The sequence below is a fragment of the Arvicola amphibius genome, chromosome 9, assembly GCF_903992535.2.
Source record: "Arvicola amphibius chromosome 9, mArvAmp1.2, whole genome shotgun sequence".
Taxonomy (NCBI): Eukaryota; Metazoa; Chordata; class Mammalia; order Rodentia; family Cricetidae; genus Arvicola; species Arvicola amphibius.
In genome coordinates, this window is record NC_052055.2 from 11,653,884 (window position 1) to 11,681,571 (window position 27,688).

The following is a 27,688-nucleotide window of genomic DNA, read 5'->3' on the forward strand; positions in this document are numbered from 1 at the left end:
AATTAATTTTAGGTTTAATACAGCTATGATCAAACTAGGAATAAAACTATGATCATTTTTTATGTTCATTTTTTGTAATTAGAGTTTAGATGGAATTTGCTATAACCAATACTCCCACCTTGAGTATACATTTACAGTATTTTGAAATTTACCTAGTTTAATAAGCAATGTTAGTTTCACAGTAAAGATAAGAGCATTCTCATTTAGAAGAAAATCAATACCGACACCTGCTAATCAATAATTCTACTCCCTGTGAGGTAACCAGCAAATTCTAATGAAATTATAATGCTGCAGACAGACATAGATATCTTAGCATGTAACTACCTATGATGATTTATTTTAATTGATTATTTTGAAATAATTAAAATCTTTGTTCATAAATAGATTAACAGAATTGTATCACTACCAGTGGTAGTGCATTATTATGCTGATTATATTTATCAAGAGACATCAGAACTCAAAAAGACCCAACACACAAAACATCATATTTCTATAAGACATCGACATTACAGAAATTTATGTACTTTCAATTACTAGAATAAATAAGCTATTATAAATATGATTCAGTATTAGTAAGAAAGTTCCAGTGGTCGTCATAACAACACAGGCTATTGTACTTATGACAAACCACATTATTGGAGACACCTTAGACTTGACTGTAGAGCATAGAGAACTCAATAACAAACCTGTGTGTAAATGCCTTCCCTGTTAGAGACATTTGCTGCTGGTGGTAGTTGTTATGCAGGTTGCTGTGCGAAAATTTTTTTCCCAGCTTTTAGTTTTCCGTCTGCTTTCTATTTCTAAGTCACACTTGGTAGGATGATGAATATTGCATTTAAAACTTCATTAGGAAATTGAAAATAACTGAAGAGTTTAAGTATTTAAATTATGAATAATTAAGTTCCCTTAAATAAGTAGCTAAAGTAATGATTATAACCATGTTGCTGGGTTTTAATTCATTGAAGAGGTTCCTGAATTCACGAGGACTAAAACAGACATAATCAGACGAAAAGGAGAGAGTCCTTCTCTTTAATCTCAGCACCCTTCAAATTTCTGTTACTGGAATTCTATTGAGGCAATTTGATCTGTGAAATTTAATTTTATATCTTGAAATTTGGGGGTCAGTACCTATGGTGGTGTATCTCAATTTGTCATCTCTGTTCTTATCTAGGATGACGCGATGCAAACTCATCCTCTGTCTCAAAGAACAGAGCAATTTAGATTTCCCTTGTCTCATTGGGCTCAGTATCTACTTCACAAAATCTATTGCAAGAAAGATTTCATTTTCTTTCTTTTTAATTATGTTATCAATATCTATATATTCACCACATATAACACAATATGTGAGGACATTTTGATTTGGCAACAATGAGATAATTAACATAAAGTTTACTTGTACAATAAGAACATTAATATATAATTTCTCACTACTCTGAGAAAGATGCAATAATCATTATCATGTAAGAGATGTCTTGAATTTCCTTTTTTACTAATAGGAATACTTCATCATTTGACCAATTTCACAATACCCTATCCAGTACAGTGGCAGTCAACACGATTTTACTGGGTACATCTTTGAATTAGCTTTAAAGCACACATATAGATAAGATCATGTTTCTTTTCTTCTTCCACACTTGGCTCACTTTGATTGATATATTCAAGATTTTATCATGAACACAAGTTGATTTTATAGCTTCTGTGTTGTAAGCAATGCCACAATAAACATGGTAGTTAAGGTATCTCTGCAAAACGGAAACATGGAAGACATGTACACATGAGTAATAGCCATAAAACAAAAGCTAATCTTATTTCTTACACAAATGATGAATATATAGGGATCTTATTTTCAGTGAAATAAGCCTGGAATAAAAAGAAAAATATTTCATGATCTTGTGCATATGTGGACTCTAAATGTATTTATTCTATACAGAGCCAGATATGGAGATAAATGTCTACAATCATGATACATAGAAAGCAGAGAAAAGAAGGGTTATGAGTTGAGGACTATCTGGGCAATATTGCTTAAGTCTCTTAAAAATAAGCCAAGAGAAGGGAGAAGGCAGAAGATGAATAAAATGGAAGAGGGACAGCGTGTTGGGAAAGAATAATAAAAAGGTTAATATAGCTTATTTAAAGCTACGGATGGTATAAAAGAAAATTATTTTCTGATCTGTTTGGTGTCTAGATCTTTAATGAAATCTTGCATATCTAAAATTAATTAAATAAAAACTAAATTTATAGAATATTTGTTCTCATACTTATTTCATCCACGATTCAAAGTAGTCAAAGTTGTAAACTAAATAGATAACCAGTTTCTTACAATGATAAATTTCTTATTTAATTACATGAATATTTGTTGTATGAATGATGTATGTCAATTAGTATCAGCTAATTTTTGCCTAGGCAATTATAGCTTGAAAACAATGTATCATGTCTCCAAATATAATTATTGATAAAAATTTGTACCAAAAGTTAATATTCTATGTGCAGTTATTTACTTTATTATCAATGGAAATCATGGGAATAAAATATTAATTATAGAGATTCTTATAAGTTTGACTGGTTTCTCTCTGAAGTAGTACTATTGCTTATTTTTTTTTACATTTGGATATTTTGAATGTCTGTGTACCCATGCATGTCTAGTGTGTAGGGAGGCCAGAAGAAGGTGTCAGATTCCTTGGAATTGGAGTTATAGACCATGGTGAGTGGCCATATGGGTGTTGAGAATTGAACCAGAGTCCTCTGGAAGATCATTCATGCAGTGCTTGAATTACTTGTACAATAAGAACACTAATATGTAATTTCTCACTATATTTGTGCTGGTGTTATTTTTCAAGACAGGGCTTCTCTGTGAAGCTCTGACTCTTTTGGAACTCTATAGACAAGACCAGCCTCAAAATCACAGAGATCCTGCTTCCTTTGTCTCATGAGTGCTGGCATTAAACGTGTCTGCAACCGCAAAATGGCTATTGCTTTAGTCTGAAAATATTAGTAAACTACAAATGTAAAAGTTAATGAATAATTTTGAGTATACATAGTCAAGGTTACAATATTCACAAATAATTAAATATGTGTTAAATTATTTTATAGTAAAGTATTTAGAATAAGGAAAATTCAATGTTAACGTTACCGCTCATCATTTAACTCGTGGAGAAATTCTGTCCTGAGTTTACTACTACTGCAGTATTTTAGTCCTTCCTAATAGTGGATGTGCCAGGGTCCTTGTTGATTTTCCCTTCCATTTTACTGAATAAATTTGAGTTATTATATTTTTAAAATAGTAAAAAAGTCACTGTTACTCAGATTGAAGTTTCATTGTTATTGAAAAGCATAATGAAGCATAATGAATGTTACTAATGAAACCAAATGTCACTCAGATAGAGCTTCTCTGTCCAGTAAACATTTTATCTTTCTCTTCTCTTATCCTGGAAGAATGATCTTCAGTGTATTCAAAGCAAACAAGTACACACAGCCTGTGGATATGTGCTACAGATAATGGCCTTCTCTGATGCCATGGGATTTTTATTCTTTCCCTACTTCATTTCCCTATTTCATTTAAAAATCATCTTAAACCAATGATTTTTTCCTATTGCACGTATTCACATGAGTCATTACAAAGGTAGGCTTCCTATTTTCATGATTATAAAATGTTGGGACTAATTGGAGTCCTGGTCTTCAGCAGCTCTTCCCTGCTAGAGCCTTCTAATTGAAGTTACTAAAAGCTGTGCCTTCCCTAGAGGATCAGAGGATGGGATTTTTCACCTGTTGGCCATTGACTGCTGGATATTTAAGCCTCCATGGTGCTATTAAAGAAGGGTTTTATACCAGTGATTGGATTTCCGTGTGTCTGTCTGTCTGTCTCTGTGTGTGTGTCCTCAACTTCCAGCCCCTTGCCCGAAGCTCACGAACTGGATTCTAGCGCATAGAGCACATATGGGGGTGTGGTGTGCAGCAATAAATAATATCCTGATTATCCTTTTCCCTCTCCCAACTCTGTCAAAGTCCTCCCTGTCTCCATCCGAAATCTATACCCTTTCTTTCCCCACACACATTTGATAACAATCAGGCATCTAACAATAATAAAATAAGAGAAAATAAAAATGACAGAAATAAATTACAGAAAACAAACATACAGGGAAAAGACAAGTGTCAAAGACAGAAAAGTAAAAAACACAGAAAGACACTTCCTCAGTAAACGCTAAATAAATACACCTCAAGATCCATCAATACCACACTTAGACACATACCCAAGGACTTTATTCCTACTACATAAATATTTTCACAACTGCATTCACTGCTTCCCTATTCCTAATAGTTAGACATTGGAAACAGCTTGGATGATATTCAATGGATGAATGGAAAAGAAAATATGACACATTTACACCTGCAATATCAATCAGTTGTTAAAAATGAAAAACACATGCAATCATGAAATTTGTAAATAACTGGATTGAGCTAGAAAAATTCTACTGATAAGAAGGTGAACTCAAAGAAAAACAAATAGTTATCCTCCTGGATACTGGAAGTAGACAAGATTGCCGGACAAAAAATGGGAACATGGGGGTGGGGTGGGATGGGGGGGTGGGGGGATGGGGAGAGAAAAGTGTGAAGCGGAAGATGGGAAGAGCTTGGGGGAATAGGAAGGTTGGGATATAGGTAGGGTGGATATGGGAACAAGGAATTATATATCTTAGTTAAGGGAGCCATTCTAGGGTTGGCAGAGACTTGACTCTAGAGGGGTTCCCAGGTGTCCAGGAAGACGCCCCCAGCTAGGTCCTTGGGCAGCTGAGGAGAGGGTCCCAGATATGTCCAGATCCTATTGCCATACTCATGAATATCTTGCATATCACCATAGAACCTTCACCTGGCATTGGATGGAGAAAATGACAGAGCCCCACATAGGAGCACCGGACTGAGCTTCCAAGGTCCTGACGAGGAGCAAAAGGAGGGAGATCATGAGCAAGGAAGTCAGGACCGTGTGGGACAGATCTAACGGGAGACCACCAAGTCCAGTTGGAATGGGACTGATGGAACAGGGGACCAAACCGGACTCTCTGAATGTGGCTGACGGTGGAGGAGGACTAAGAAACCAAGGACAACGGCAATGAGCAGGAACCCTACAGCATGGACGGGCTCACTGTGAACCTTGTCTGTTTGGTTGCTCACCTTCCTGAACTTAGGGGGAGCTGAGACGACCTTGGACTTAACATAGTGAAGGGAACCCTGATGGCTCTTTGTCTTGGAGAGGGGTGGAGTGGGGGTATGGGTGGAAGGGAGGGGAGGGAAGGGGGAGGAGGAGGGGAGGAGATGGAAATCTTTAATAAAAAAAAAATGAGGAAAAAAAAGAAATTTTAAATGCTCAAAAAAAATTCTACTGAATATGGTAAGCCTGAAATAAAAAGACAAACATGATTTATATTCACTTTTATATGGATCTTGGCTGGTAAAACATTGATGAGCACGATGCAGTCTTCATAATGGCAGAGATAATGTTAGGATAATAAGAAGGCTGTCCCTAGGATAGGGACAGAGAAAAAATAGTTATGGATCCATGGAAGAGAGGGAGGCTGGAATTGTCAGATCAAACAGGGATGAGGAGGGCATTGAAGAAGAAGAAGAAGAGAGGGAATATTGGAGGGACAGCAAAAACTAAGAGTCATTGAAGTGGTTGTCTGGACCCTATTAAGGAGAAGCTTCACATGCATATATGAAATCTTAAAGAGAATCCCCAATAGTAGGAGAGACTAAACCCCAACTAGACAACAGCAACCCAGCTACAACCTCAGCATTTACAATATTGCATGCCTGCAAGATAAGCTGTTGCAACAGTGCCACAAAATATGCGCGAGGAACCAATCACTGTTATATTGGATTTAGGACCCACTCCATGAAACAGAACCCAAGGCCAAGACTGCTGCGGAGCCGCATAATCTGAGACTGGGTTGTGCATGAATCTGGGGTAAAACCAAAAATGACCAGTATACTAAGAAGAAAGCAGCAACTCCTGACCACATTCTACTATAGTCATAGACTAGTGTCTAGCTCTGCTCATCCATTACTATAGAAGCTTCCACTTGGTAGATGGTAACATATTTAACGACCCATATCATTGACATTGTAGCAAGAATGAGGGGCTTTGGAGCACTCAGTCTTAAACGGGATGCTTCCTTTAAATCCCTTCCCACAGTGCTCACAGAACATTAAAGGATAGGGAGAAAGATTTTAGGAGATGGTGGGGGCCGGGCGGTGGTGGCGCACGCCTTTAATCCCAGCACTCGGGAGACAGAGGTAGGTGGATCTCTGTGAGTTCGAGGCCAGCCTGGTCTACAAGAGCTAGTCCCAGGACAGGCTCCAAAGCTACAGAGAAACCCTGCCTCAATAAAACCAAAGAGAGAGAGAGAGAGAGAGAGAGAGAGAGAGAGAGAGAGAGAGAGAGAGAGAGAGAGAGAGAGAGAGAGAGAGAGAGAGAGAGGGGGAGATGGTGGGGATGGAAGACACCAAAACAAAAACAAAAAGATCTAGGCACAAAGGATCTACACACATATGAACTCACATACTGCAGCCGTATGCACAGGGCATGCACAAGTCTGGACCAAATGGGGCACAAGTGTTGAAAGAGGAAGTGGACACAAATGTGCACACCGTAGCACAGAAGCAGTCTCTAATTGGTATCCTCTCAGAAAGGAAAAATTTGTTTTCTCCAATGAATCTCACTTGATATGCAAGGGTAGAATCCATGCCCAGTAGTTGAAGGTGAACACAGAACAAACTCCAAACTCAATGGTAATTTTTGGGTTTTTTTTTCTCTCTCTCTAGTTTGTTTCATAATGCTCTTTTTTCCTTACAGATAATACAACACACACACACACACACATGCACTCACACACACGCTAAAATTTCTATTACCTTACTTAGTTGACATTTTTGAATTTACTTTCCATTTCCATTGACTCATCTTTGCTCACTTACTTTCTAAGGTAACCAAATATTTCTGGAATGAACCTCACAAAATTTAGAGCATAATCAAAGTCCCTGACAATAAATATATTACAGTTTTAGAACTACTCACAGACAAATATGGCAAAAGTATTGGAGATGCAAGTAATTGAAATAATAGTCAAGCAAAATCTACCAAAGTAAATCAGACATACTCTGTGTAAGATAGAATCATTGAAGTGAGGAGAAATGAAGATTAACTTTGATAGTTTATGTTTTACAGAGTTTTTTATGCTGCTTGAGGACATGGAAGCTGAAGGAAGACATGAAAGAGGTCTTTTAGGAAGAAGTTGTGGTGATTCAGAAAAGCATTGTGGATGGAAATAAGCGGATGCCATGGAAATAGAACAAGGCCAATCCTATCAATGATAGTTTGAAGCCATGGTTCAATATCTCTGATAATATGAGATGAGCTGAATGATAAAATTTAGTAATTACTTTAAAGATTTTTTTTCTGATTAACTGGAAGGTCATATGTGAAAGCTTGCAAAGATGATATAATGATAAAATATCAGAAATTTACTTATAAGGATATTAAAATCACAGATCCACTTAAAACTCTAGAATATTAGATGTTTTGTGATATTTAGCATACATGAAACTGTGGTACAGTTCAGAAGATCTGAACGGGAGGTATAGCATTATGAACCATTCGCTTAGGAACCCACAGGATTTCAGGAGACTACCAATCAGAAACTTTGAATAGAAGCATTATTTCACATATAAAAATCAAAAAAAATCAATGAAGATGAATTATTAGCAAGGTGTGCTGTCTCATAAACAAAATTCAGAAAACATGGTTCAAGAAACAAAAAGAATCAACAGTGACAAATCTCTTAGTCTGTTTTGAGGTAAGAACTGAATACTGATGACCTCCATCAATCATGGAGGCAGACACTGATACATGGGAGAGAAAAGTATGAGCAGGATAGTTGCAGAAAATGAATATTAGAAAATAACGAAGTTTCTCATAAGCATATTCTGGAGGAATGGGGAAGAGAGCAGCTTTCAGACATTGTTTAGGCACATCATTTCCTTCTTCTAAAATACTTTTTTTTCCTCAATTTCCAAAAACACATTATCTTAGTTTTTATGCACATTTCTGATCCATGAAGGATTTGTTTCAGTTCTTGTATTGTCTGCTCAAAGGTCTAATAGTTGATAAGCTATTTTACCATGGATTCATCCAAGTTTATCTTTAACATTACTGACAATTAGGCGTGAACTCATCAAATCCTATGAATTTAAATATTTGCTCAAAAAACATCAATGAATATGAGTAGAATCTTAGTTTAAAGCCCATCTAAATTCTGCATTTAGAATGGTATTTTTCTTTTTGGTTCTTGTTGTTCTAAGGGCACAAATGAAATCTATAGCTTAATATAGCCCTCCTAAAGGGCACATTTGCTATTTTCCTTTCCTACCATTTAAATATTTTAATTAAGTAGCTGTCTTCTACCAGGTTAATCAAATGAGATACTGTAAGATTATCTGTAATTTAAAACACATTGTTATTTCATTCCATAACATTCCTACTTACAATACACACACACACACACACACACACACTCATTAACATCTCCTTAAAGATCAAAGGTTTTGCTCTTCTCAGCTCCTAGCAATTCTTCTATGCCTCTAACAGTGAGACTCTGCACAGATATTTTATTCAACTTTCGCTGGATCATTTTATCTTTTCACCACACGAGTGAGTCCTAAATTCTCCCAAAGTATAACGTTTATTCTTATGGCTCTGTCTCTGTCCTGCTTTCTGGATGTCCAGGCAGTGACCCCACTCCGCTCTTGTTCTGAAAACTCTCTTGCTTTTAGCATGTCACGTCACTGGAGAAATATGTTTTTGATCTATATTTATTTTCCATCTCACTGTATGTTCCTCTGGTGACTTTTAATATGTATATATTTATAATTGCTTTTGGGTTTGTGATTAAAGTGAGGTTTGTGTATTTTATTTATATAACTCCACAAAGATAAAATTAGTATTTCTTTCAAAAGACTGAACTTTTACCTTAGAAAAATCAGTAATTTATGATGTTTTAACAAACATGGCTGATGTTAATATTTCTAGTGACAATTTATCAGTAACTTTTTTTGATACATTTTAAACTCTGAAGTTGATATTAAAATTTTAGACTGGATATAGAATGATTTTAGAATAAGTACACTATCATAGTTGTAATATTTTATTTGTCTGTTATAAATTTAATTATATCCTTAAAGTGAAATATAGGAAGAGATTGTAAAAGAAGAGGAACGGTAACAAATTCAGGAATACAAAAGTTTATTGAAATATTTTTTTCATCATTGAAGGGCTTCTCAGGGTCTTTTCTCCTGATGATCTCCTGAGGATCTCCTTATTTATTATCCAAACTGCTTACATACCATCACATCAATTGAGCAGGAAAACACATTAGGTTGTCTCCTAGGCAACCAGGTGAATGGCCTTTTGTCAAGTCCCCATGTACCTGTTTGCCGAGTATGCTACTTCTCAGGTGGCCTGAATTAGCATCTCTATAAGATATCCTCCAAATTACAAAGGAAAGCAACACCAAACATCCTGATCTTTGTTAGACAGAGACAGCTTGTCTGCAGAGCTACTTGACCACCTCAGATCAGGCATATGGCTTATAAAAATAATGCAGAGAAATTACATATATTTAGAAAAGTTAAAACTCTCAGCTTTGGTATGGAGACACTCTGCTGCTATGCCTTGCTCATGCCTTCAAATTACACAACACAGATCTAGGTCAATATTTCCACAACATATAAAGTAATTTCTGAATATCATATACTTTATGCAACTATGGCTAAATGAATCTTTTTCACTCTGTGAGGACATTGGATCCACGATATATAGAATTTTTTTCAAACTGATCAATTTCATTTTACTTTATAAGAAATTGGAAAGTCAGTGATAGAAATTGTTTTGATTAAAGTTTTGATAAAATCTTGTTTAAAGAGATCCTTGCATATAGAATTTTCTGCAAAGTTTTTCATTTTGTTTGACGAGAAATTTGAACACTTTGTAAATGTGTTATTCTTAAATGTTAACAAAACTACAGATTATAATTCTTTTGTGGAATATCAAAAAAATATTGTTAATTCAGATTGAAATTGATTTGGCCTACAGCCCTACTTAACATTTAATTAAATGGAAAGGCCTTATGTAGACTTAGTAAGTAAGCTGGATAGCAAAGGAAGGAAATAAACGTCGCTCAAAAGTACATTAGAAAGTAAACGGGAAGAATTCTGACAGTAAGATAAGAATCCAGCAGGGTCATCTTTGCACACAAGTATGTAAAAAGCATTAAATTTGAAATCAAAGGCATGAAAGAGGCAGAAGAGTCATTGCACACATTAAAGGAAGCTTAACGTGTTATCCTTTATTTGACAATAGAATTTTCCTATGAAAGAAACTCGCCTTCCTTCACTTTCCCTGCAGTCAGCCACACGATAACCATTCCATTTCAGAGCACTCAACACTAGATGGAGGAAGAACACTTGCTCTGGGGCACTTTGATGGTTTAAATTTGTCTAACCCAAGAGAAAGCTTGAAATCAAAAATTGAATTTGGTTTAATGTTTCTTATGCATTTAGGGGAGTCTCAATGTATAATAAAGTAATTAAGGTATTTCTGGCTGGCTGGTGCACTTTATAAATATTTTAAGATTTACATAATTTAATATGTGGTATGCATGGTTCATGATTTCTCAACGAACAGGTGGTTTTGAAAGCAAAATGATAAAGGAAATACCCAAAATGAACCCAGTGCCAGACAAGAGTCAGAGTATGTTATGGGTACAGTGGTAATATGGCAGAAGTGCTAGGAAATGCTACTTTCCCAAGCCAATGCATTCATTCATTCATCATTAACTATATTTGATTCCATAGTGATGGAGATAACAATTAGGACTTAGTAAATAATACTCAGTAGCCAACTCAAGCTCTACTTCAATTATGAATAATATGTTATTCTAATCTAGTAAGAAAATCAGCAATTCTCAAAGAATAACATTCAATTAGAAACATGCAAATAAACACAGAAAGTACCTAGCTTAAAAAATATATTATGAAAAGCACACTGCAAAGCATACAGTTTATAGTTCACAATGGCTATTTGTTTTCTACGTACTTGTTAAATTAAATTAAGACATTTATCCCTGCTTATGTTAATGTTTTCCAAATGGCCACAGGAGCAGGTAAACTATATTAATGTGTGTCACATTGCTGCTATTGTTGAAGTTTTTATTTGTGGATTGTTGAATGCCTCAGGGCCAGGGAGCAGTTAATTAGAAGGTAAAGGGCACGGGAAGGCTTTCACAGGAGTGGTCACTGATGATGTGTCAGACTGAAGCTGTGCTTTTCAGGGTGAATTCAAAGATCTCCTGGCAATGGGAGAGAGCACAGGACAGACTGTTGCTCTTTCCACATGACTTGCATGCAGATAATATGTACTTTAGAATCCCTCGTTGTCTGTGCCTGTGAATTTCTGCATTTCTGGTTGATCTTTCTACCTTTCCCATCCATACTTTCTGTGTCTATCATCTTACCATCTCAATAACTGAATTGAGAAAAACTTGACTGAGCTATTTTTTAATAATATTAGGATATGAAAATTAGTATCATACTGTAAGTCTGACAGGGTATGACCTGGATTTATCGAGGATATTGTGAGTCATGGACTTTCTAAACAATACTTAATTGGTTGTCTTGAGGAAGGGGAGACACATTCCGTAGTACCAAGGATGATTCTGTATTAGATAAATAACACACTGAATTTTAGCATTTAAAAAATGCCCCATATCTCTTTCATGTCACTATTCTATAACTACTTGTTAGGTTTTTACAAATCCTAACAAATATAAGACTTTAAAAGCATACAACAGATGCCTTATATGTGTGTGCGTGTATGTTTGTACACAGGAAAGCAATCTATTGATACCTCACAGGGTTTATTTAAAAGTTATTTGCCAATTGTGTGATTTGGATTACTGATTATAATTTTATCATTATGCTATTATATAGTTACATATATTGCTTCCCCCCCAAAAAAAATCAGCCAAAAGTCACCCAGAAACAATATAATCAGAGAAGATTAAAGTCTCTACTAATTTCTTTGAATGACTTGAATAGTCTCTGCAACACTGCCTTTTTTTTACAAACGATGTGCTTGAAAGTGTCTTTGAATTAAGTATCAGTCAAACATTAAGAATAATACCACTGCTAATGCTAAGTTAGCAACGGTAATCAGAGCTAATAGTTTCTCTGGTTCTTATTCTCAGGCAGACATTCAAAGTGCTTTATGCATGCTGTCTAATTTCAAAACGATCATTTTGTAACATTTCACTTTTCATCTCTACTATGGGTCCATATCTATATGTTGACATTGATGAGAAGCAGAGTGTGCTGCCAGCCTTAAGACTCATGTCCGCAACTGCATAATGAGACTTTGCCCTTCCTGCATTTTGACAAATCTGCTGCTTTCTCAAATAGCTTCTGAACAAATGCCTCCTTCTCTGGTTGAATACAGAGTGAGGCATAGAGCTCTACAGGACATATGGAGGCTTTGATCAGGCTCCACTTGTTACCTTCTCATATATCCTTGGGCAGATCGTATCTAAGTAACTTGTCCTAAGGTCTTTGCATCCAGTTAGATAAAATAGAGGCGGGAGGGATTATGTAAAATGAGGCATAAGCAGATATTCTGCAAAGTGTAACTCATTATTTACGCTTGTATCACATTTGTTTGTTTAATACCTACAATTAGAATGCTGGAAATCCAGACATGAAAATATGGTTTTGTTTCATCTCTTTAAAGCCCATTGAATTCCTCCAAACCTCTTTTGAAAATTAAATTTCTATAAAGTCATGATGTAATTAAAGGGATAATGGACGATATCAATTTTACATAGGTCCTTTGTTTTAAAATTAGATGCAAACTGGAAGGCTCCTCTAAAAGTTTAAAAGTTTGTTAACTTAAGATTAGTACATAATAGAAGCAAACCCTCACCATCCAATAACAATCGGTGTAATCCACATGTTACCATAAGAACTGCATGGATGGTGGTAGGGGTTAGTGGCGGATGGCACAGATACCCAAGTCAGTATCTTCTACACTACTTGTTGTACTACATCTATTTCTTCTGAAATTAGTTACCCATAGAAAAATGTCAACTCTTATTAAAACATCCACATTCAGTAAAGTAGAAATGTAAAGGATAGTAACATATGTTTATCTAGTTGGCATTTTAAACATCATTGAAAGCTAAGTCTTAAGTTGCAGTTACGTATAAGTGAGACAACAGAGAACAAGGGCTTGGTTATGCAACATTCATGGCAAATAAAAATCAAAGGCCTATGGTAGTGTGGCTTCAAAGAACTTTAACTAGGATTGATGGAAGTTCTTGCAAAGGAAATCATGGAATGCAAAGGAGATAATTGACTTCAGGCTAAGAGACTAGCTCATGATTTCCTTGTTACATCAACAATCGATGCTCACAGGTGACTTACTTACTAATAAGTAACATCTCTAATACAACCAGTACGTTCATGAGAACAAAAGTTTTAAGTCAATTACTTGGTTACATTCAACGACTACTAAGAATCATAGGCTATTCTTAGTTATCTGAAAGTATTCTGGACAAAAAGGAAAAAAAAGTGTTCATATCCTGAAACCCTTAATACTCACCCTGTCAAAGAAGTACATATGTAAAAAATAGTTTTAACTTAAAAGACAGTAACACATGCTGTTTTCTCTATAACAGAATTGTATGTGTGACATAAATAAAACTGTTTCACTAATTAACTTATTTCACTACTCCTCTTTCAATTAGTGAATAAATAGAAATTTTTATCTAATAATTTACTATCAGTAGAGTACATTGTTGTCTTACTGCATGGTATATTTTACAATAGTACACATAGGAATTATGTTCTAATCTGTTTCTATAGTCTCACAGAGTCTATGAGATTATGAAGTATGTTGGTACATTATTTTGAATTTTTAATATCAAAAAGGCCAATATGTTTATTCTGACTTGAAATGGCATGGAAAGCAAAGTATTATTTAAGTTGTCAGTTTTAAAAGAAGCATTCATGATGTATCCTGCTTAGCCATATCAAAGTCAAATTGATTTCAATACCACAGGAATTATTTCTACTCCTTGGAAAGTAATAAAATCTTACACAAAAATCCCCAGAAACATTTAAACCACTGATTTATATTATATTATATTTTTCAGTTCAATTCACTATTTCACCATGTCCTTCCTGTTACACTTTGCATGTTAAAAATCTCTGACATCTGTGATCCTGATAAAATCAGGATTCCTCAAGATGACTCCCTCAAGTACCTGTTTTTTTGTGAATGATTGTACCCACTCTATCTGTGTGGTCTCTCTGTTAATGTTTTGTATCAGTCCATAACCAGAATGAGTGGATTATAAATCTCCTAGACAATATTAAGGGACCTCTCAATTTATTTCCTAACATAATTATGTATGATGACATTATATCTTATTCTAAATATATTCATCTTATTTATTTAAATTCTTTAGGTAGGTTAACTGTCCCAGACGGGCCTCAAACTTGTTATGGAGCTGAGATGACTTTGAACTTCTATCTTCAGTGCCTCTACTATCCTGGTGCTTAGATAACTGGCATGCACAATTCATGATTCATGGGATCAAACCATGGAACTTAGACATTCTAGGCAAGCATACTACTACTATAGCCAAGCATACTACTATAGGCAAGCATACTACTACTATAGCCCCATAATACATGACTTTATTTCTTAATATTATTTCCTTTTTCAATGATAATATAATATACATTTCATCCCTTCCTCCTCTCTAGCCATTCCACATATCCCTATTTTCTCCCTTTTAAACACATAGGCATTTTTTAACGAATTGTTGTCCCAACATATATGTATTTGCATATACATAAGCGGCACTTTCAGCATTAACAAGGTTAGCAAGTTAAAATAATTTTGTTTCTAAAACAGGCTATACTTTACTGGAACTGAGAGGAATGGTTGTTAAATTTTGTTCTGATGAGAATACTTTTTGCAATTCCTTTTTTATATTCTTTGCATTGGAAATTAGAAATAAAGCAATAATTAGTCAATGTACTGAACATTACAAGTCTATAATTTACTAACAGAATTAAGACTTGAGATCTATGAAAAGATGGCTAAATCAAATCTTGGAAAAACAGTTTTGTAAAAAACTAGTGCTCCTTTCAATATTTTAATAAAATTATGTCTAAAACTAGAATTTTTCACAATATAGTGTTTTTAAAATAAATTAATAAATTTTAAATACTTTCAATTTTTAGGGGTTTTATGTTTTATATTGGCATGAATATGAAATATTCATTTACACAACAGAATAAATACTAATGGAAAAATACTTAGTGTTACTTTAAGCAGTCCTGTAACTATTTATAGGGATTACTTTGAGTCTTAAATTATACCATTTATTTGTGTTTTTGTGTTTAAAATGCTAATTAAAAGAATAAATTTCATAGGCAATAAAATTACTAATGCAATAATAACAATATATTTTCCTTCCTGATTTGTTTTTATCTTATAACAACATTTACAGTAGAATATTTTCCAGGTACTATTCAGGGTAGAAAGAAAATTGAAGAAAAAAAGTACTCATATCAAAATCAAAAAAAAATTTTCCATCAATAACAAACACTAAACACCAGAAAAAAATTAAATTTTTGTTCTCAAAAAATTCACTTAGTAGAAAATGATAGCTTATACTGTAAGGTTAAAATAATGCAGGGGCTCTATTTATGATAGGAGGGTTTTGTGATGAGATTCAAGTATATCATTCATGATCTTCTCATAACAATTAATGTATTGGAAGTTTAAGAAAATCTATTAGATTATGAAAATGTATATATTATGTGGAATTTTTGTGTATTCATCAAGAACTACGAAGCTTCCCTCACTCTGTTTATCCTAAAGGAATCCATTGAACCATACATAGCAAGCACAGTAGATACCGACTTCCTGGTCCAATATATTCAGAAGAGACATGAGTATTCAGAGTTACCAAATTAGAAGGCCAGGTATCACAACTAGCAATATGGGATGTCTTACATCCTGTTAAATAAATAATAATTAAAATTAATTAGTAATGGATGTATGAAAATATCATAAAAAATAGAAGGTGTCAAAATTAAAATACATGGTTAACTGAATCAGTAAAACAGAAATTAAAATAAAAACAAAGCCAAAAACTGTCATTTTCACAGAAATCTTTTTGGTTTATTTCTATATTTTAAGCCTGAAATATAAACTGAAAAAAATATTTTAGGGAAAACCTATTTCTCAGTTTTACTTACTAAATACCACATTTTAAAAAGGTCCAGAAATGATTTTTTTCTTTAAAAGTATGGGCTAATCACTGTAACTGTGAGTTATGGAAGACTTCTCACGTTTCAGTTTTAACACTGGCTCCTGAAATTAAATATTCAGTTCAGTCACAATATTTAAAGCATTTTCTCCTCCTGACTGAATATGTGATTTTTCACTCATTCTAAACAGTGGATGATCTCATTCTACCAAAATCACTTTATTAAATGTAAAATTATTTTTACACCAATAAATCTCAAAATTCTCCATATTTACATAGAAAGAGTATGTCTAGCTACTGTAATTTACATCAGTTATGTAGAGAGACCCTAAAATAATTATGAAAATAGTGATTTAGTTGTTTATATAGTTTTGCCTACACAAGAAGACCCATTTATCACAAAGTAGTGGAATAAATACAAATAAAAAGTAGACAGAGAGTGAGGAGCATAAATCTCAATACTGAACCAGTGATGTATTTTAGATATTTAGAGTTGATTGGGAGAATCCTCATTTTTGGGTCCCCATTTCATTACCCTAATAAGGTACACTGTTTACAAATTATATTGTGGAATTTGTACTGTGTAAGTACATTGACATCAAATTCATCCCAAATATATTGTATGGGTTAAAAATTGCAAAGATATTTTTGTTTGTGTCAGGGTTTAATGTATCCCAGGTTTAAATTTAAACATTCAACATTTAAAATACTGTGTTATAGCCAAGGTTTATGGACGCATATTTTCCTTGCAGTTACAACGTCCACCCAATTAATAGATGTCGCGCGTAAGATACGTGTCCAGTGATTCCTGGCTGATCTTGAAATAGAAATTACCTTTAACCAAATTTAAAGATTATTTATGATTATTAGTACAGTTTAGAGATTGCCTATCCTGTATTTTCCTATACAAGATGAATAATACCTAGTAAACCTTAAGGAATAAATAAGCATGAAAGAATATACCAGGTTCTATAGAACTGATTAAATGCTGAAGCTGCTTATATGACTCTGATAGTTATATTGGTATCGACATTTATAGGATCTACAATGTCACATTAGAAACTGAGAAGGCAGTATGCTAAATAATTTTAAATGCAACATAATGGTAGTTTATAGTCAATTAATAAAGCCTTAACCTAGCAATAGCAAAAACATCTTTAAGTAAACAACATGTTGTGGTAAACTTTTCTTTATTAGTCAGTTGCACATTTATGAAAATCCAAATCTCCTAAAGCATGGTCATGCATGTATGAAAATGGAAATAAGATATTTTGATTTATGCTGAATATCTTGTCCATAAAATGAAACTGCCTTCAAATGAGAAAGGATTCAAATATCACAATTTACAAAACACATAAAATATTTATGTAAGGAACAGCACAGTTTGAGAGTTCTGTCGTTAAAAGATGTTCAATGCGATTTGAATGTTGACTAATTTTAAAGATAGGAAACAAATGCAATGAAATAAAAGCAATATTAAAATGATCAAAGAGGAAATAACAAAAAGTTTTAACATAGAATGTTTAGAATGTGATTAGCTTAATGAAAGGAGAACCTTGATATTGATGGGAGTTAGCAAGTTCAGTATAAGACCTCAAAGGGAATAAATAGTTTACATGTGAGAAAGTCTCTATTTAAATCATAAAGTTTCTTAGTTCATTTGAGAAAACAGAAGGTTAAGTTCTACCATTGTATTACTGGCCTCTGTTTATGTGTTAGCCTTGAATGCCCAGCCTCTGTTTACCCCCCCCCCCCACCCAACACAAAAAAAACTGTCTATGTTCAGTAAAAAAGAATGCAGGGAGTTTATAAAACAAGGCTAGGAAAGCTCTGCTTGGGAAAACACACTGTTCCATGCTCCATTAACAAGGGGGAAATCTAAAAATAGTTAATGCACTACAGTTAACAATTTAATAGTTTAAAGTTAATAACTTGGTATTTAATAAGAACACAGATTAAATAAACAAACCAGGCACAGGATTAGTGTAAAATACTCAGTTTGGGGAAATGCAGAGTTCTGTTGAAACACTGAGTTCTAAAGTATGCATTTCTCAATAATAATTTTTGGAAACTTTCGATGTTAGAGTTATGAAAACTTAGGTCTTTCTTTAACAAAGTTGATTTCTCGTAAAATATCTATAAATTTGTTTTATTATAGATACTAATAAAAGGGTAATATAGTACAGTACATTACCACCATGGAATGCAAGGATATATTGTTCCTACCGGGCATATCAATGCTCCTAAAATTAACTTTTGAAGTTGTCTATAAATTCCAGAGTGCTCATTTGCTTATGATTTGGGTAATTTCTCTTCCAACAGAATCTATTTTTAAAACCATTTGGGAGTAAAATTAGAAATGTTAAATTGTAAACTTAAAAATAATATAATACAATAAGAAAAAAATTCCACTAGTATGTGTGTCTGTGTGTGTCTTTCTGTATCCTACACTAAAATCACCCTACCTATTATCCTTGTACTCTGATGATGGAAATAAACTAAACTCCCCCAATACTTCCTTTTCTATTTTTATCAATTTATTTATGCATCATTATCAGTGTCACAGAGACAGCCAGCAGTGATGAAATTTAACTAAATCATTTTAACTACTATTGAAGTTAATTTAAGATTGAAGGTAGAACAGTGAAAATAATCAAATGTAATCTGCTAGCATGCCATGCCATTGCCTCATAACCCAAAAAATAAAAAACAAGTGATAATAGAGTTTTTACAAAACCATGCTATGCTAAAAATAAGGTATCATTTAATTTTGAGATAGACTTGATTTTCCTCATGTTTTCATATTTAAATCAAATGATACTTATTACTTCTATCAGTTATATAGAAGGACTCTAACAGGAAGACCGCCTGAGTCTAATCTAGATGACAATCAACCACAAAAGTTAGGAGGTTAATTTTTTTTAATTCCAGCCACTCTGTATGATTCAATTCACTATGTAGAAGAATCACAACGCAAAAGTAGTGGTGGAAAAATGGGATAAGTAGAGAGGTGAACCTAGAAACTAAAGAGTACACGATAATCATTTGAAAAATCATTTCCTTTTTTATTTTTTTAAAGGAGGAATGCTGGCTTCTGACACACATTTTCCAAAAGTACAAGCTGATCCAGGAAAACAGATAAAATCTTATTTGAATGTTAAAAGAAATAGTAGTTTAAATTAATAAATTCATATTATTAATGAATGAAACACCTGTATTAATAAAAGCTATGAAAGTACAATTCTCTATTTATATTTATCTTTAACCTATAGTAACTTTATGGGTATGTTTTCTGTTATGGGAAATAATTAACAAATAATACAGTTTTGGGTTTTTTTTTTAATTGATTTTTCGAAATAGGGTTTCACTGTAGTTTTACAGCCTGTCCTGGAACTAGCTCTTGTAGACAGGCTGACCTCGAACTCACAGAGACCTGCCTTCCTCTGCCTCCCAAGTGCTGGGATCAAAGGCGTGCTCAAATTATACAGTTTTAAAGCACATTTGAACTCAAGCTTCTTTCATTTGTTGTGCAAAGACATCTTATTAAGGGATTTCTTTTTTTTTTTTTTTTTTTTTTTTTTTTTTGGTTTTTTGAGACAGGGTTTCTCTGCAGCTTTAGAGCCTGTCCTGGAACTAGCTTTTGTAGACCAGGCTGGTCTCGAACTCACAGAGATCCGCCTGCCTCTGCCTCCCGAGTGCTGGGATTAAAGGCGTGCGCCACCACATTAAGGGATTTCTTTAGGTAATACTCTATAAATTATTTAAGTTGTTCTATTAGGAATTTTTATTATAACAATACTGAATACTAATTTTTCAAGATACAACACATATTAAGCCATTGTTATTGAGAGAAACCTCATTGATCCAACATAGGCAGAGGTCTCTTGTCTTCAAACTATTATTGTTGTAATTTGTAGTGTAAAAGGCAGCCTGTGTTTCTGATACTATTTCAATTAATAAGTGTAAACTACCTATAGACACGACATTTAATTTATAAAATGCTTAAGATCAAAGAGTATCAGAATAAATATTTAAAAGACAAAATCAAAACCAAAGAAAATTGATGGAATATGTAACCATGGTAATGTCCCATAAGGCTTAGGCAGTGCCTGGTGCATCAGGGAGAGTAAAACAACTTACTACACATGGAGTCTACATTGTGTCCACTTGGAACACATAATATCACTTAGTACTGTTAAAGTTACATTGCTGTTAGTGCTTTATCATCTTACTAAATTTGTCCGGATGAGTTTTCCAAGGTAACACATTAAAAATTATAGCCTAGTCTTTCAAGATTATCTCTGAGAATAATATCAGTATAAAATAATTCTATTAAGGTAAATTACACTTACAATAACAGACAAACTATGTGTGAAAATGGATTTAAGGTGATAAAGGTCCCATTCCCAAATATAGGTTTTCTGCAAGATTATGCAGCATGCTTTCTGTTGAAATGTGTCTTTAAATCCAAATATTGTATTTTCTGCAAAATACATTCTAGAAGTCATAAAGTTTTTCACCTTGATCGTTGTGCTATAGGAATCTATTAGCTTTAATATCTCTTTACTTAGAATCATATTATTTCATAGAAATATTGACATTCCTTTCTGATTTAAATCTTCATAAATGCTAAAGACATTTTCTCAGAGCACCAAATGCAGTTGTGCATACAAAAATCATTTTATACATCATGGGAGGCAAAGGTGATCATTAAACATACCTTGGTAAGGAGCACTAAAACCACGGTAGCGGTGATTGCTGTCTGTAACAAAATGTAGTCTGAGCCAGTTTTTGTTGCTGATAATTGGTGGTGGTATATTCATTCCAGACAACCTGAATTATGAAAGACAACAACATAAAAATTTAAAAAGCTTTTCAGCAGTAAACATTCTAACTGACTTGGAACCAAAAAGTGTCTTCCTGCATAAAATGTTAAAAAAAACAATGACTTTATACTGTCAACTTTTTAAGGAAATGCAAAAATATTTATGTATTATAAAATTAATCATAGTATAATTGTATAATTTTAACTATTCTGTTTTGAACAGGTTTCATGCATTACTGAAATCTACTGTACAATTTACATATCTGTAAAACTAGTTTACACTGTTAATAGATTTACCACCTTGATAATAATAAAGGCATTGAGCATTTAATTGATGGTAATACTCATGGCATTTCTGTGCACAGAACAACTGACCTTGAAGGGTCCATTCTAGTTAATAAGCCCCCAAAATCAATTCCTAAACCTAGGGCTAAAGGATTCTTTCTGTAGAGGTTTAGAAAGACTGCAAGAACCAGAGCTTATGAAAGTCTGTTGTGAGATTGTATCTTCTATATATTGCAGGGAAGCTGCACCTGTGAAATCTCAATTAATAGTTACAGCTTATATTACTGTGATAAGAAATCATGACCTGAGGCAACTTTTGAGGAAAGTGTTTATCTCTCCTTATGTCTCCCAAACAGTCCATCATAAATTCAGGGAAGGAACTCAAGACAAGAACCTCATGGGTGGATATGAAAAAGAAACCTTTGAGGAGTCCTGCTTATTGGCTTGCTCTTCATGTCTTGCTCAGTCTGTTTTCTTATACAAACCAGAACCATCCACCTAGGAATAATACCACCTCTGGAGAGCTGGGCTTTCCCAATCAACCATTAATCAAGACACTAGACTAAAGACTTGCTTATATGCCAATCTTATGAAGGTATATTCTCAGTTATGGTTCTCTCTTATCAGATATGTCTATATTTTTGCCCAGTTAAGAGAAAATAAACAGTACACTCAACAAAATGGCTGTCTAACCAAGATATGAACAATAACAATAACAATTTACATGACAACATGGTACAGGCAAATGTCACAGGCCCCATACCTAGATAAATATCTACGGAAATTAATGACTACTGAAAGAAGTCCCTTTACCAGGAAGGAATGATCTAGCTTATGTTATAATACCGATTGGTCAGTGTTAAAATCATAAACTTAGAGGCAGTACTAAATAGACACGATTTTGCTTGTCTGTCTATCTATCTATCTATCTATCTATCTATCTATCTATCTATCTATCTATCTATCTATCATCTATCTATCTATTCTGGGGGAATTCCTTCCGCCAAAAGCCTTTGAAAAAGCGTGAGTTGCTGGGAAAACACCTTCAGCCAATGGCCTTTAAATTGCTAGTCACTTTGGGTGTTTTCCTGGGTTCTGTATAAACATATGGAAAAATGAATGTGCACACCTCTTTGGCTGATGGATTCAGTTCCTGTTCCCTGCTTGTGCAGATGACTGTGGATCTGTGTGTCTAGCCCTAGATAAAAAACCTTTTATTATACTCCATTATGAGCTTGGTTGGGACTAATTTATTGGAATCACCAACATATCTACGTATCTATATCATATATATATAATATATAAGATACATATGCTACACATATATTATATAGACCACAAAACTATATCTCATATATAACACATATTTGCATATTTGTCACATATCTATACATTACACATCACATATGTCTATATAAGTTACGTATATATATCTTATATATAACATATTTGTGTATGTTACATATCTATATCAATTTGTATCAGTAATATTTAAAGTAAAAGAGGCCATGAATGGGAGGTCATAGAAGGTATTGTGAGAGGGGAGAATGAGAAAAATGATGTAAACATAGCATATATATTAAAAATTCAAAATGTTGATTTACCTTGATTTAAAAAAATAATTTTCAATTCCATAAAATCAGATATACTGACCTATCTGTATTTCATCATCAGTATTTATAGATACAGTCAATACTAAAGAGATATTTTTCCTATTTTCCAATACTCTGAATCCTAACTGTTGCCACAGCTCTCTCCCTCTCCTACATGTCTCTCTTTCTCTTGTTCTTTCTTTCTTGTTCTTTTACCTGGTTGACATCTTTTCTTCTTAGGCACTGAGGTGAGATGCTTTCTTCAGATATATTCTATTCCCCATGACCTTGTTAAATTAATTGTCCTGTGTTCGGTTACAATTTGCACTCCTCTGATTCATTCATTTATCTTATCTTAGGACACTTTAATGTACTCCTTTTTAGGACTGAAATAAATATAAATCAACTTTATTTACTTACTCTTAATCATTGTCAGACAAGCCAGCTTTAAAGTAGGAAGGTTATACTAGATGCTTAATCTCCTATGTCCTTAGAGTGTACCTTGTGTCCTTTCTTGCCTCATTTCTTACTTTATGTAGTTGTAAGCTTTTTATTTTTCCCAGTATTATAGATTTTCTTGTATCATACTATAGAGTACGTTAATTGATTTGTACTATTGAAGTATTGGATTTAATCATAAAAAGTAAAAATCAACATTATTATAGCAGAAAGTTAATTTTAAGAATATATTTATTTGTTCTTGTTCAACAACACATTTTAATTCAAATTTTAGAGAAGTATCAAATATTTTCAGCTTTTATTTTATTTAAAACACATCTAGAATGATATTTGCTTTCTACGAATTTTATAATGCCTAACATGTATGTGGTCTGAGACCCAAAGTACTTGTCAAAACTGATGGTTAGTAGTTCTCTTACCTTTGTCAACATTACTAACTTTTCAAATGGTAGTCATTAGCTAAGAAGTAGTCATTAAGGGTTTTTAACTTGAGGATAACAAAACCCTAATTGAATAATGTTATAACCTGTCTCAAATTACGTTCTGAAATTTTGTAGCAAAAGTGTCCTTGGAATTTGTGAAGACTTCTCAGTGTCTTTTTAAAAGTTGCCTTTATGTAACCATATACTTGCCTTATAGTTATTTTTTTTGATCTAAGAATGTGATAAACTTTACAACAAGTTATCTTTGTATGTGTGTGCTTTGTATTTATGAAGAGTAAATGTCATGTAGTGGCATATGTATTACAGAAACCTTCTAGAAATAATTAATACTGTTTATTATTCATATCTAGAAGGAGTTCATTATATAGTCTTAAGAAGTGCCACTTTCCTTATATAATTAAAGCAGAAAAGTTGCCAATGATTTTTTTCAGTTTCCCTTTGGGGAAAAAAAAGAGTTAATCACTTAATTCATGAATGGAATGATTCTTGAGAAACCTATGTGTGTCATGAGCAAATGGTAGAGGTAGCCAGATTGTATAATTTGCATTTTCTGTGACAGAGGTGTGAACTGGCTTGGTGGATAGGTAATATTCATTATTTAGTTGAATGAATATAGAACAGTGTAGGTAATTAAGGTAGAATCATCAAAATGTTTGATAGGGGTGATTGCAGATGGAATTAACTGATCAATTACTAAAATGTCCTGTAAGTGTGGGTAGTATGATCCCATAGGCTAGGGACACATAGATAATACAGGGGCAAATGAAGAGGTGAAAAGAACACCAGCATCTCTTACACTTTTTTTGACTTGCTATGATTTTCACATCAATACACCACCTTGCCTTCCCTGCAATGATTAACTGTATCTTCTAGAAATAATAAACAAAATAGAATTTTTTATGTTTAATATGTTTCAATGTAGGGGGTCAACTATGATAAATAATACATTGTACAACCGAAATTGACTAAGCTAAATGCCAAACAGGCCATATGGTTTTAAGATGAAGATTAAGAAACTAAGAATATTTAGATATAATTAAAATTATTCAAAATCTAGATGTCCATAGTTTATATGAATAAAGGAAAGGTATTACTCAAGGTTTTTTTTTTCTTTACCTCTTCATCTCCTTTGTCAATGACATCTCTGTAGTGTGTAACCCACCTGTTTCTCCACAGACGTTTCTCACATACCAGTCATTCCAGTGGTCAGTCATTTATGGTTAGTCTTTCACACTTATTTTATTATGTCCATTTGGTTAGAACATTGGTTTTCTAAATTAAATTTGAGAACCAGATGCACCAAATCTCATTTGTCCAACTCAGATGCCATCTTGTTTGAATCAGGGTCTCTTTTTGTTGTTCATTCCTGCATACCTTAAGATATTTGGGATTCTCCTAACATTGCCTCCTAATTTGACATACAAGGACTATGTCTAAAGATGTGCCTATATTTATATGACTTCTGGGGAGTTGAACTCTGGTCCTCCCACTTGTATTGCAATTCCTTTCACACTGAGCCATAAAGAACACCCTTGGAGGTCTGACAACACATTATCTTAAATTACAGAGCTGTAGTCCAAAGAAAGAAGCATGGTACTGATACAAAAAGAAGGAATTATAGTTGCTAATGTTTTATACATAATATGGGTGTGGTGGTTTGAAAGGTTAAAACCCACTATAAGTTTTTGCATTTGAATATGGTTCCCCGGTTAGTTGCTCTCCCAGGGAAGAATTTTGTATCCTTGCTGGAGCAAGCATATCACTGGCTCTGAGAGCTTACATCTTCACCTAACATCCAGTTAATTTTCTTCTCTTCATGTTTGTAGCTGAGGATGATGTAACTTCTCAGATTCTTGTTATGGGATTCATGCCTGCCTTCTGCCATGCCTTCCCACTTTAATGCACTATGCCTCTGGAACTGTGAGCCCAAACAAACTATTCATTCTTCAACTAGCAACTGACATAGAATTTTATCTCCGTAATAGAAAAGTAATTGTTGCAATTGATATATTTAACTATCAGAATGTAAGAATATTTAATATTGTTATAATCTTGAAAATGAAATTATAATTAAAAGCCTATTAACAGGCATCTACAGAAAGAGATTTTTATTATTTTTATTCCTTCCTTCCTTCCTTCCTTTCTTTCTTCCTTCCTTCTTGCTTTCCTTCCTTTATTTTCATTTTGTCATTGGCTATACTGGCCCAGTCCTGTTATGCAGATTAATATAGTTCTCTACTTACTCTCGTTCTCCTATCTGTTCTAAACAGATAAAAATTGAGAACATAACAAAACTGAGCTCATTTTATGGTGTTAGTATTACCCTGATACTAAAACCAAAATCAGCATAAAAGCCTTCATAATACAAAATGAACATAAAATCATTCGTGAACATTATGCATTGATATTGAAAATATTAATCACAAAACTCAAAAACTTAAATATAAAACTAGTTAATTATTTATAAGATCTATAATATGGAAATTACAAAAGGGAGAAAAATGCCTGCTATAAAAAAACTCCTATAAAAATGGAAGAAAAAGAAATTATCAGACAATCTCCCAATATTGTATTCCAATGTAGGCATGGCATCATAGGTCCAATTGACTACAGACAAATATATACCTGGAAAAGCATAGAAAAAAGATGCATATGCATTTGTGATTTTGGGACCCAAGCACCTGGATACACTTGTGATGGATTTTTCTTGATTGGATCATTGGTTCTGGGAAACTCACCCTATATCTAGGCCACACCTCCTGTTGCAGTCTATATAATTTGGAAGAAGGAAGCACTTATTCTTGACTTCACTATCCCTGGGAAGGTCATTCCTTCAGTGGTATTAGAGCCTACATCTAGTTTCAGAATATACTAAAGAGCTCCAGAGACATCCAATCCTGTGACCCCAATAGCTACTGAATTCTTAGACTTTCTAGTAAGAGACAACCACTGTTGGATTACCCAGACCATATCATGTAAGTTACTCTAATAAGTCATATATAATATATATGTGTATATATATATATTCATTCTATACATTCTGTCATTCTAGAAATCCTTAAATAACACAGTATTTCATATATAATTTTAAAATATGAGCAATTTATTTTATTTCTATGCATTGATAATGTATATCACACTGAAATAAAATAAGAAGGCCATGGCAGCTCCTGGAGTCATGGCCATCTATAGAAATACATTTCCTTCCATACCTCCACTCATCTATATAAGCCTCTGGCACCAGCTGATGTGGTAGTCCCCTCTATGTTCTGTAATTACCTGTTAATAGGGCAGCACTTACGTAGGCGGGGAAAACTGGAGAGAATACTGGGAGAAGAAGGCAGAGTTAGAAAGGAGCCAACGATCCGTTGCGGGAGATAGATATGCTGGAAATTTAGCTGTAAGCCACTGCCACGAGGTGATACACAGATTAATGGAGATGGGTTAAATTAAGATGTAAGAGATTAGCCAAAAAGAAGCTAGTGCTAATGGGCCAAGCAGTGATTTAATGTATACAGCTTCTGTGTGGTGATTTTCAGGTAAGAGGTCAGGAAGAACAAGAGACCTCCTTCAAGAACTAGCTAATACTTAGTTCAAATGCTGAAACCTCCCCCAAGCCACAAATATATAATAAAGTATGGAAACCATGAATCAACTTAGAAGACTTTATTCAGTTCCAGGACACAGAATAAAACACAT

At 33.7% G+C, this 27,688-nt stretch overlaps 1 protein-coding gene across 3 annotated transcripts in view; it reads right to left on the reverse strand.

Moving 5' to 3' along the window:
• Csmd3 (CUB and Sushi multiple domains 3) overlaps window positions 1-27,688 on the reverse strand; it is a 976,820-nt gene that overhangs the window by 648,187 nt on the left and 300,945 nt on the right. For all 3 annotated transcript variants that reach the window (XM_038342099.2, XM_038342098.2, XM_042055667.1), the window contains exon 6: window positions 21,106-21,218. In XM_038342099.2, the coding sequence (XP_038198027.1) occupies window positions 21,106-21,218 (113 nt within the window). The remainder of the gene's footprint in view (window positions 1-21,105; window positions 21,219-27,688) is intronic.